The sequence below is a fragment of the Phoenix dactylifera genome, unplaced genomic scaffold, assembly GCF_009389715.1.
Source record: "Phoenix dactylifera cultivar Barhee BC4 unplaced genomic scaffold, palm_55x_up_171113_PBpolish2nd_filt_p 000586F, whole genome shotgun sequence".
Lineage (NCBI taxonomy): Eukaryota > Viridiplantae > Streptophyta > Magnoliopsida > Arecales > Arecaceae > Phoenix > Phoenix dactylifera.
Genome location: NW_024067986.1, coordinates 27788 through 40607, shown reverse-complemented (window position 1 = coordinate 40607; position 12820 = coordinate 27788). Strand labels below are relative to the sequence as shown.

The window sequence follows — 12820 nt, the reverse complement described above, 5'->3', positions numbered from 1 at the left end:
TGCCAAATTCTGGAGATTTTTTGAGACTGTAAAGTTTACATAAATTACTGACCATAGAGAAGATAATATTTCTAGCAAAAGATGCTATTTTGCAAGCACTGATTGTAAAATGATTGTTATTATTGAACGAGGGTCCATAATCTCAAGGAGCCTAATTAAGATCAATTCCCTTGAGCAAGACCTTCCCTCCTTCACTTCTAGATTCTTTTGAGTGTTCAATTGGTTGCATGAGCATAACTTGCCTGATCATCATGCATTAGCTTTTTCTTCTGCTCAATTGATAATTAAACTTTATGTTCTCGAGTCTCAATTGGCAACAGCAGTTGCGGTTGACACAAAAAAGTTGGTAAAAATATTGAAAGGAAACGGAAGATAGAATATTCTCAAACTTTGATGAATCATATGTTTATCCATTGTGGCATGAATTTAATATGCCATTAACTGATTGCATGCAATGAATAATGACATAAGTTGTGTGCTGCTTAAAAATTAAGAGAGCATAAAGGATTCGGAGGAGGATCTCATGCCTTCAATTGTTTCTTGATATAGCTTCAGTTTGTAATTTATAAAAAGGTCAGTATAGGGACAACTAATGCAGACATGATATTTTTTTCTGTTAATCATATAGAGATTGGTCTCATTTGAGTATTTAGTGGAAGAAATGCATGTGTTAATTTTTTGAGAAAAACAAAAAAGAAAAGAAAAAGCTTGCATTAACGGCTTGCTATTTCAAATATTTAATAGAAAATATTATCTTGCGCTGCTGGGACTGGTTCATACATTAGTACAGTACACAGTTAGCAGCTAAGCAATACAGGTTGAACCCCATAAGACTGCACTACATCAAAGCTTAGTTATAATTTTGTTATAATCTCCATATCAAAGTAGTAAAGTTTGGTTACTTCTGTGCAATTCTAGTGGTACATTATTCTAAAAGTTAAGGCAAGAACCATAAGTTACAAGACCTTTTAACTTCAGCGGGAGGAATATCTGCAACTTAAAAGCTTCAGTCATTTTCTGCTAACTATAACTCCAAAGGCAGATGTTGCTCGGTCCTGGAATTCCATTGGCAGGCAATGTCCTCTGCTACCCTATGGGCATCCATGGAAGATCCCAATAATCCTCTCCTGGTGAACCCTGTCGCATAAACTTGATTCTTCCCTCTCCAACTGTTAGGAAATGGTTTCCTTGGAAAACCATCTTTTTCATCAAAGAACTCCTCCTCCTTGTGACAAGAAAACAATTGAACACACTCAATACATATTAACATGCATGCAGGCTTACATTAATACACTAAGACATTCATATGCACATACATAAATTCATAGATATAGACATATATACATGTGCCTCACGTCTATGCATACATACATACATATATATATACACACATATATATATTATATACATAATATATATATATATATATATATATATATATATATATATATATATATATATATATATATATATATATTACATAAACACACATACATACGTCAAGCAGTTAAAAAATTATATGGTTTAAATAATGTGATACAATGTATGTTTTTTGATCATTTGATGTATAGGTTAGAGTCTTTAAATCATATAGTTTTTGATATGTAAGTATTTTAAAGATAGCAAATTATATACATAATATATATATATATATATATATATATATATATATATATATATATATATATATATATATATATATATATATATATATATATATATATATTACATAAACACACATACATACGTCAAGCAGTTAAAAAATTATATGGTTTAAATAATGTGATACAATGTATGTTTTTTGATCATTTGATGTATAGGTTAGAGTCTTTAAATCATATAGTTTTTGATATGTAAGTATTTTAAAGATAGCAAATTATAATCAATGGCTTAAATCATTAACGTTGGATCTCTATTATCTGATCTAAACCTAATTAGATTTGAGTGAAGATCCACTTAAGTAGAGCCAACTCTATCTCTGTCTCTCTTTACACACATATATATATATATAGACATATATACACACATACATACATACATATAGAAATACAACACATATATATACATACATACATAAATGTGCGCGCGCGCACACGCACAATATATATATATATATATATATATATATATATATATATATATATATATATATATATATATATATATATATATATATATATATAATTAGTAGAGCTAAAATGTGGGCCTCACATAATAGTTCAAATAAGGTCTCCTAAGAGGATGACTAGGTGCCTAATACCGGTAATTCGAGGTGTTAAATACGATATATTATCTACAAACTGCTTTTGATCATATGATTTATTATCGTGTAAAATACTTACCATCAAAAAATGAAATGATTTGAAAATCTCTGGTGTATCACTTGTGCATTTATTGGACAAAAATGGATAGTTTAAGTAACATAAATAATATATTTAGTAATCATTGGATGTATACTTTAGGAATCTCCAAACCAAATAATATTTTTGACAGTAAGTAATTTAAAAATAGTAGGTCATATCTAATTGCTCAGGTCTCTAATTATGCTATCTAAACTTGACCTTATATGTATTGTTATGCGAACGCCTCCATATTAGCTTTACTCTATCTACATCTATCTATCTATCTATCTATCTATATATTCATTTACCTATACATGCGTACATATCTAGATATATACATGTACATATAACTACATAATTATGTGTATTTGTGAGATAGATAGATACATAGAGAGAGAGAGAGATTGTCATGAGATCTAGTCAAAGAATAAGCGAGGTCCACACTAGGCCCAATGGGTAGTTTTCGATCCATGTGAATGATTGTTTCCGGGACCATGTACCGGATGGGATTCAACGTGAACTGGCTTTGTCGAAGCTGAAATCGATTGTAAGATGTTGATTTCTTCCACTTTCTGCAATGATTTCTCTGGAAGTAGGGATCACTGCTCAGGTGTATCCATTTCTTCTTGCTGTGGCCCATCTTACCATCTTACTGTTGCTCCTGTTCTTCAACTGAGCTGGAACGGTGCCGACGTACGTCCTCCATTCCATAAACAGCTAGCTAGTCTACCCTCCATTCCATGAACAGTAGTCTGCAGTGTACTCCACGGAGGACTGTGACCTCAGTGATTTGGTCCAAAATCACTGTCAAAGCCGGAGGATGTTTTAATATATTTATATCTCTCTCATTGCTCTTGCCCATGCTTCTGCAATAATAATATTGCAGGCGGCCAAGGATTCTTCGCGTGCACCAATCATGACCTATGTTGTTCTTTCTTGTCATCTATACTATCTTAAAGGGAATATCATGATGGGCACATGTCACATGTATCGATTTCAAAAGCGTAATCTGCCTACGAGCATTGCATGAGTTTATATGAAAATGCTATACTTCTAGATTCCTGTATGCTTTTTAGCAAAAAAAATAAATGCTAGCAATATACTTTTCTCCCTGCAGTATTTCTTTCTTTTTTCTTTTGACTCCTAGTTCATGTAAAAAAAAAAATACCAGGTGTTCTAGCCAACTCATGGTCTTATTAGGGTTTTATGATTTGCTATGTGGCTTTGCATATAAGTTCCAACTTGGCTAGGCTGACTCTGTAACTTTACTTTATATCATTCAAAGTCCTTTGCGTCTATGGTCTTGATTTGAAGAAACCTTTTGCCTAGCATATATCTAATTAACTTCCTCACCACAAATTTTGATCACATCGTCTCTATCTTTTTTGAGTGTAAAATGAGAGAAGTAGAACTTCCCCCAGAATTTTATTATATTAATATTACAAAACTACGTACAAGTTGCTTTATAGTTTGGTGGTGGGGTAAGGGTTGGGGTTACTGATTGAGCCACATTGACTCTATCATAGCCATGTCTCTTCTGCTTGTTCTTTTCATTAGAGCAGCAGCAAGAACACATCCTGGTCCTGTTATATCAGAATTTCTGTAGAGCTCCAAGGCATTTTTCTCTTTGGTGATATCTCAGATGGACGAACTGCACTTGGGCTTTTACTTTTCGATGAAACCAAAGAAAAAATGACTCTAACCTAACCATTTGGAGACTACTAGTCCTACATATGAGCACCATAGTTTTGCTACTTTTGCATAGAATATGCCTTCATATTTTTTTTCACACTAAATATATACTATGTCTTGTAGTTTTGGATGGTCATCTGTACCTTGAGCCATGAAGGTACGTTGCTTCTATAGCCTGTTGCAAGGATGACTGCGTCGTAGTCCTCTCGTTTGCCATCCACGAATTCCACACCGTTATCTGCAAAGCGGTCGATGCCGGGGACTACCTGCAATAAACTACTTAGATGCATATCAAGAAAAGAAGGCCGATCCAAGTAGCTCAGTATGTTCACTACTTAAACTATCACCATGCATAAATATGGCTTATTCTTACCGTATCCCAGCTTCTAGCAACCAAAGGCAGGCTAATCACCTTGGCTCGGGTGAATGATTAGCCTTTCACATCACAGTTATCTGATCCTCATCTAATTATTACTTACTGTTTTTTATATATAATGATTAACAAACTTGCATGGATTCCTACAAACTAAACACATTTTCTATCCTAATATTTTCGAGAAACTCTTTGAGGAAACCTCTTGTTTAAGTTCACGTCTTTTTCCTTCCTACCGGGCAGAAAAGTTTAGCTAGGAGAGTGATTGTGAAATCTTTCAAATCGTCATGATCTGGGCATGGATAAATGTTTAGTGTCATGAAACATCAAACATAAAGATAAATGGATGAAGAACTGACAAATATATATATATTGAATTCAAGTGTGAAGAAAAGAATCACATAACTATGATAGTGCATGGCAAGTAATAAAATGAAACACAGAAAAGAAAAATTAGACCAAGACCTTAATTTGGCCACTTTTGATCTTTGAGAAAGTACCAACATCCAGAACCGGGGTCTTCCCGGTGGTGATCTTTAGTTGGAGGGGCCCCATCTTGGGTCGAGCGAGCCCATATTTCTTTGTATCCCCAAGAATCAGCCATGAGCATAAAAGGAGGAACTCATCAACCAATTTCATAGGAAACCATTTGAGCAGCCGCATCGACAGCCCAAAGGTTGAAATCCCCAGTATTTCCCTTGGCAAGATGTGCAACTGCAAGATTCATGGAGAAAGCAATGCCATGGTTACTGTTGTAAGAAGAATGGTTGTACATAGGCATATAGAAAGTCAAAAACAAAGAGAACTCTTATTTGAAATGAATAAAACGCTGTTAAGAACATGCAGAATGAATTCAGAATACGAAAACCATGTTAAAGAGGTTTTCAAACAAGATAAGGAAAGAAAAATCTTAGGGAAACAAAACACCACATCATTGCATTAGTGCTATATAAAAGAAGAAAATGATAAATGAAACAAAATATAAAAAACATCATGGTAAAAAAGGTAAATTTCTTAAGTGAGAGTGACAGTATATCAGTGATAGAAAATGATAAAAATTATAAGGAGTGGAATGAAAAAGGCAACTGCTCAGATGAATTCAACCTCAATAATAACAAATGATGTGAAAAATCAAAAAAAAAAAAGTTAAGATAAACGTAGAGTAGGATGGGAATGGAGTCAAAGGATAGAGGAGGCCATAAAAAGAAAGGAGAGGGAAAACAACAGAGACAAAAAATAAAAAAATAAACAAAAGAAAAGAACAAATCAGAATCTCACCTTATCTCTAACAACCATGGAGACTTGAACTCCATTGTTACACAGGTCCAAGCAAACCTCCATGCCTGAATTCCCACAACCCACCACCAGAACCTTCTTCCCTTTGAAATCATCTCCATTCTTGTAGAAACTTGTGTGCAGGACCTGTCCTTGAAATTGTGATATTCCGGTGATCTTTGGCAATATGGCCTCAGCATTCTCCCCCGTTGCGACGATAAGCCATCGACATATGAATTCCAAGTCATTGGCCTCCACCCGCCAAAAGCCAATGCTTGGATCATATTCGGCACATCGTACCTTCATTCCGAACAAAGGCTTTACTGAGAAATGCTCAGCATAGGCTTCCAAGTAGCCTATGAACTGCTGTTTTGTCGGGTATGTTGGGAAGGCTGGTGGGAAAGGCATGAGAGGTAGTTCACAAAATTGCTTGGGGAGATGAAGCTTTAGGCGGTCGTAAGTCCTAAGCTTCCATGACGAGGCAATGCAGTTTTCCTTCTCAAGTATCAATGGAGGGATACCTTTCTCTTTGAGGCATGCTGCAGTAGCCAGGCCCGAAGGTCCAGCTCCTACGATTATTGGCCCGGGCACCCATACCTGCTTTGGATTCGATTTCATCAGGGGCCCATACAATTTGATTTCCAGGATGGGAGATGAGTTTTGTTTCGCTGAAGTGACTTTGCACTGTACCTGGGCTCTTCTTAGTATAATGGTCATGAAGAGAGTAGCAGAGCTAGCTTGACGAAGGGGTAGAAAACATGCTGGCAAATATCTCAACCTATATTCTTCAAGTCATTCGGGTATTGTTCGGTATTGCAAAAGGTGGCAAAAGGTCTTCGATATCCATTGCTTTCACTCCATGAATAAGCAAAATAGAGCACAAGATATGGCATAAGAAGTTCCAAACGACAAACTTGAGATCCTGGAGGGAACCTTGACCACTATGAAACTTAGAAACTACAGTGAAGCTTCGAATCTAGTAGTTGGTAATATGGAGATTAGAGCAAAGTAGAGCTGGGAGTATCAGGTTTGGTTGAATAAACACCGGAATCCTTCGAGATAAGAAATGGCTTTTATGTGGTTTATTTAGCTGTGGCAGTAGAGGAGCATCCATATAAATAGCAGAAGTTTGATGCAGAGTTTAAGTGCAACGGGGTTCTTTAAATGTGGTGAAGAAGACTTGTTGAAAAGGACAAGCCGAGCTGTGATAGGAATTTGGCTCTCCATGGGAATACGGAGGGAAAAACAAGCAAGAGGAATGAAAGAAGAGATGGAGAGGATGGAGTTCGGGCAGTTGGATTTTTGTGCAGCGTAGGTGAGATGAGAACAACTGGCTATGAATCAGATAAAGCTCGTGCTATGTTGCTGACGAGGATATATGCTGAATACCTATATGGAGACAACCAAATTAAGAGAAGAATACAAATAGAAACAAGTTGGATGTCACAGTAGCCAATCTGCCACTGGATGGTGAATGGCAGTTCAGAGAAGAAGAGACTGGCTTAAACTTAAACAAGGTTTCTACTTGGAATCTTATGGCTGTTTTCCTTTTTTATGCGCATAACATTTTTTCCCCACCTATTCCTAGGGTACTTTTTGGCCTTGTTTGCTTAGGAGAATAAGTATAGAGCATATGCGATGATGAATAAATATCTAGTATCTAATCATTTGTTTCTCTTTTGGATTAGATAGTTGAATTTTTCTAACATATATCTATATGTCATGGTCCATGTTTGGATGAGAAATGTGGGGTTTCACTTCCCATGCTACTAAAATTCCACGCAGATTAGGTATAAGCTGGAATCTTGCAGGATAATGACATTCTTGTCACTGGGTGGGGTTGGGGGAAAGGGAGGTGGGGTGTGGACAGGTGGGCGATATCACGTCCAAGTGTCGATTCGATCAAAATCAAGAGCTACATTTGATAAACAATTTATTCATAGTAGCTAGCGGGTTCTGATAGAAATATTGACATTCATCGAATCGCATCCTGCACAAATCTCAAATCACTCCTAACATATCTGTACATATCCCAAAGCAATTATTACACGACCCGGCGGCGGGCTCATGCAAAGAAAAGTGAATCCTATGCGTAGTAGCTAATTCTTCTTAGTTTAGAAGATCGATCTCTTCCAATCCTGATGTATGTTACTTCTCCGAGAATCATGGGAGAGCAGAAAAGTTTCATGGAATAATCCATATTAGATTTCCAATCAAGAAGTGGCATGGAGATAAGGTTAGAGTCCTAGCTTGGTAGAATAGCATGGCCTCTCTGTCCAATACTTTCAATCCAAATATACGCAAGTAGATAAAGTTGCTACCTAGCCATATCACTTTGTGTGCCTGCACGCACCTTGGAAATGTTTCGTCACACTCTCTTGTCTTAAAATGGAAATTTCAAGCCAGGGTCCTACCACCGGGAGCCCAATTCACGTGATTTCGTACTTGTGGCTGCTGAATTCCAAATCTGATAGCTAAGATCCAATATTGAAAAGCCGAAGGACCCTGTACTTGCTTTTGTACTTTGGCAGCTTGCTTGGCTCCATAATTTCTTATCCCTGGCCAAATCTCCATGCCTCATTGCTTCTGGCCATGGAGCTTGAGCACCGCACCATATGGGAGCCCATATGGTATCATTAAAGTTCACCATATGGTTGGACTTCTCTTGCCTTGGACTTACCTTGCGTTGGTGCTAGCTAGGCTGCGCACTTGTGGTCTTATCTTGCCATATCATTAGGTTTCTCTCATGCGTTGTGAATGGTGGGCATCATCTAACATTCAAATATCAGAGGAAATAATTAGACAAAGAAAAAAAAATACCGAATGGTTTCTCTTTTTCCTTTTTTTTTATCAGAAGATTTACTTAACTCAATTTTCAAAAAGAGAAACATGAAGAAAGAACTCTCTTTTATCTTATTCTTGTACCAAAAATATTTGAACTGTGGAAAAATATGTTGTTCAACCTATCAGATTCTAGAAGTGTTATGTTTACATCTTTTCGAGATAACTCATAAAATTCAAAATTTTATTTGGTATTCTTTATTTATCCTTGGGAAGCAAAAGTGGGTACTAATATGTTACAAAATCAAGTTTGGAAGTGATGGGCCAAAGTAGTCTAGACTTCCTAACGTCACAAGGCATCTTTGCAAGATTTTGCAGCAGTTATCAGAACCTGTTAGAAGAAAAGGGCCATCTTTTCTTCTACCATGCCATAAGGATATTTCAACTACAGTCTCTTGCCGTGATGTTGAAAATAGCTAGTCAACTCCGTCTTTTATTTGAGCATGGAGAAAAGCGCAGCAGAGCTCAATAACCAATGGTACAAGATATCAAAATGAACCACTAATCGTTCCAAGCTCCGAGCTTCATCCATTTTCCTCCCCATCGTGTGCACTAGACATGCCGAAAATATCGCCAAACACCATGTACATTCGACCCTGGATCGGGTCCATTTATCCCTGCCAGTGGTACTTGGTTTGGCTAAAAAATCAAATAGGGCATGAATTAACCCAAAGAGGGTTAGGTTGGAGTATCAATCCGCCTGCTGTCTTGGCCATCGTAGCATTCCACAGCATTCCCAGATTTGGAATTCCCAGTCCACCTCACATTCTTGGTAGATGGATTCCAAGGCACAAGATGAAGCCCTCGGTCGGCGCATATCCCGATGGAAAGGATCTAAGAGCTCATTTGGTTAGAGGCAATCTAGCATGTAAATCCCATATTAAATTATCATATTTAGCATGAAGAGAGGATGGATGAGAGAGTAAAATAAACAAGGGTTCCCATGGTTGTTTTAATGATAGAAAAAACAAAACAAATACTATTGGGAAGGTGGTTTATTTTTTTCTCATGTCAGATTACTGAGCAGAGGTAATCTAAAATTGTCATTGTTTGATAGAAATGCCTCCATTGTTTTTCGTTGAAACCAATAAATGCCCCCCTTGTAATATTGTCAATCTCCTTTTGGTTGTGTCTAAATATATTTACTTAATAAGACATTAAAAATACTAAAATTTATTTATAATAAAAATATATATTTTTAATATATAATTAATTTAAAAATATTTATTAAATTATATAAATATATTTCAATATTTGAAATGGACTGTATTGACGGTCTTCATACAAGTGGGCTAAAAATGGTCAATAAATGGACTAAAAAAAATAAATATCATCAGTTGAATTATTTATTCAAGATCATTGTTAAAAATTTGGCAATATTTCCCTATAATGTTACCTCCAAACAAATGGTCATCTTTTTTAAGTACCATTTTCTAGAATAATTTTTCCACCAACCAAATGTGGTAAAATTTAGTTTCCTCCATAATCATTTTTCTAGATAAATTATTTTTAGAATTATTATATTACCTTGTAATATGATGTACCCCAATTAAAGGAACTCTAATAGACTTATTAAGGCATTGAAGCAAATTGCTAGGAATGGCAGACCTTAAATGGATGTGAGAACTGCAAAAATAAATATTATTTAAAGTAACCCTACCAATAAAGGAAAGATATCTCAATTAGAGCGGTGATCCTTAATGATCTTGATGTCCCCATTTCACAATCTGCTATCTCAAAAAGGAATACTCTTATATTTTGTAATATCCTGTGTGTGTTTAGAGCTGACCTCAATCTGATTGATGTGGACTAGGAGACACTGCAGCACGAGCTCTTTTAGAGCTGACCTCAACCAGATCATTGTGTTTGTGATTTGATTTGATTGGATTTGGATACTTAGCCTAAGGAGGGCGCTAAGGCTTAAACGAGAGAGTATGTGAGAGGCCATGATGGTATATATTTAGTATCAAATTAAGTGTGCTTTAGAATAATCTTGGATACTTATACAGCACTAAAAAATCCAAATAATATACTTTAGCTATCAAGGTTTGATGCTTTTTTGATACCAAGGCTCTTCAAGCATAGAATGAAGAGGCAGGAGGAAAAAAGCCAACATTGCCTTAGACTAACATTTGAGGTAAAGAATTGGGTAAGGCCGTTGTTCACCAAGATTGCATGGTTAGGATTTCTTATACGATCATTGATCTAATTAATCCATTGATCAGGAAAGGCAAAGTAGTGAAGAATCCTCCAAGAAATTAATTAATCAACTCGATCGTATGCCTTCTCCATTTCTAGTTTTATAGCCTTCAAGGAGGTATTACCTCTAGCCCTCTAAAAAGAACATGTTATCTCCTGAGCTATTAAGTATTATTGTATCATCAGATGTATTCCTTTCTGCAATGAAAGCCCCTTACTTTAAATAAACTGACCGCCCAATGAACCTATGTAGTGTTAATGCCAAAATTTTAGTAATGATGTTGTACGTTGAATTACATAAGCTTGTTGTATCAAAAAAAAAAAAAATTACATAAGCTTATAGGTGAAAACTATGATGGTTCACCGGGATTCCTCGCTTTAGGGATCAGAACAATAAAATTATGCTTCTAAGAGTTAGACCATATTCTGAATTGCTATTGATAGTGGAGCTTTTATCAGTAAATTTTTTTGAAAGTAGAGCTTTTGCTACTAAAGCTACATTTCTAAAATACTGTGTAACTTTAACATTTGTTTAGTAACCAACCTAAAAAAATACTTTTATTATGAAAAAATAACAATAAAGAATATATAATATAATAATGATAGTAATATAGTATTGTCATAATATTAGTATAACATAATGTAATGTATTATAACATAATATGATATAATATTGTAATAATATAATATAACATTATAAGAATGTATTATATTATTATATTACTATATTATTGTAATATATTATGATAATATCATATATTATTATATTTTTTAATATAATATAATGGAACAATATTATTTTATTATAATATTATAACATAATTTTTTATTAATATAATATAATATTAAATATTGTTAATTTATAATTTATATATTCTATTTTTTATCTAAATATTATAATAATATAATAACTATAAAGTTTGAGGATATCTTAATCACACAAATAGCTTTCCGATGGACTTTAAAAAATGTTTTTGAGGAGAAGTTCCAAAATAGAGCTTTTGTTGAGTAAAATTTTGTTAGCTTCTGGAAAGACTAGAAAGTTGTTTTTATCTAGCATTCATATGTCGCCTAGGGGTATTTTTTTGGGCTCCAAAAGGTGCTTTTGGTTGGTCACTCCCAAAAGCAATCCTAAACGACGCCTTAAGCATAGCTGAGGCCTTGCTTTAGCCAAAAAAAGTATAGCTGAGGCCTTAAGCATAGCTGTGGCACAGAAAAAACTCGTATAACATATTACATTTTTGCTCATATTTGATCAATAAGCTTCCAAAAATCTGGGTGGAAATCTGTCAAGGCCTAATGCTTGGTCGGAATTCAAAGATCTTAAAGCTGCTTCAATCTCATTGTGTCACATGGCACACAAACTTGCTAAACATTGATAGCCAGATGAGCCAGGTGGAGGCAAGTTAGGGAGATGGGGTTGGAATCATCGACTAGTCCTTGCAATGATCGAAAGCTCATTTATGATTTCTGAGTTATGATTTCTGAGTTACTATCTAATGTTTCACCATTAGAATTTTTGAGGAATGAGATTTGGTTTTGACACATCCGATGATTGTAGATTTGTGGAAATATCTTGTATGATGATCTTCTTTGTGAAGCCACTATAATATTTTTGATTTCTATTTCTAAAATATCTCCTGCTTCTCAAAACTACAACACCATCAGTCTAGATGCAACTCCAAACTGCAACTCCTCTATAGCAGCACCATTGGCTTGACACTTCAAAGCTGAAACTCCAATCTCAAAGCTGAAACTTCAGCTTGATCCAACTCCTCCAGCTCCACAGCAGTATAATGGGAACACATGAAACTTCAAAAGTTTTTTCACCATGTTTCATAACCAGAATAACAGCCATAATGTTTCATAACATTTGTCTAAAATTGTTTCGGAAACTGTAACTGTTTTCGATTACGCTCAGCAAGATTAGTTACATTCTATTAGTTTTTAATACTGCTTAATACTTAGATTAGTTACCCACTAATCTGCCATGGACATGTATAAATACCCCTCGGATCTGTATGAATTGAAGTGAAGAATATAGAATCTCTTCCAACTTTCTCTTCTTCCCCATTTTCTTGTTGTCTTCCTTCATCTT

General features: G+C 35.2%; 1 protein-coding gene across 1 annotated transcript; it reads right to left on the bottom strand.

Annotated features, from left to right (window-relative positions):
- Window positions 1-1024: 1024 nt before the first annotated feature.
- On the bottom strand, window positions 1025-6300 carry LOC103711336 (indole-3-pyruvate monooxygenase YUCCA2-like). Its single transcript, XM_026806323.2, has 4 exons — window positions 5686-6300; window positions 4873-5121; window positions 4178-4300; window positions 1025-1225 (listed from the first exon to the last, which is right to left on the bottom strand). The coding sequence occupies exons 1-4, from the start codon at window positions 6298-6300 to the stop codon at window positions 1025-1027; spliced, it is 1188 nt and encodes a 395-aa protein (XP_026662124.1).
- Between the last annotated feature and the right edge of the window lie 6520 nt (window positions 6301-12820).

What these genes read in the sequence shown, in the direction of transcription:
- LOC103711336 (XM_026806323.2), bottom strand. Translation starts at nt 6,300, where the DNA reads ATGAAATCGAATCCAAAGCAGGTATGGGTGCCCGGGCCAATAATCGTA. An exon ending in CCATGGTTGTTAGAGATAAG is followed by an intron (nt 5,122 to 5,685) that starts GTGAGATTCTGA and finishes TGAATCTTGCAG; the next exon opens with TTGCACATCTTGCCAAGGGA. An exon ending in TCAAAAGTGGCCAAATTAAG is followed by an intron (nt 4,301 to 4,872) that starts GTCTTGGTCTAA and finishes AGTTTATTGCAG; the next exon opens with GTAGTCCCCGGCATCGACCG.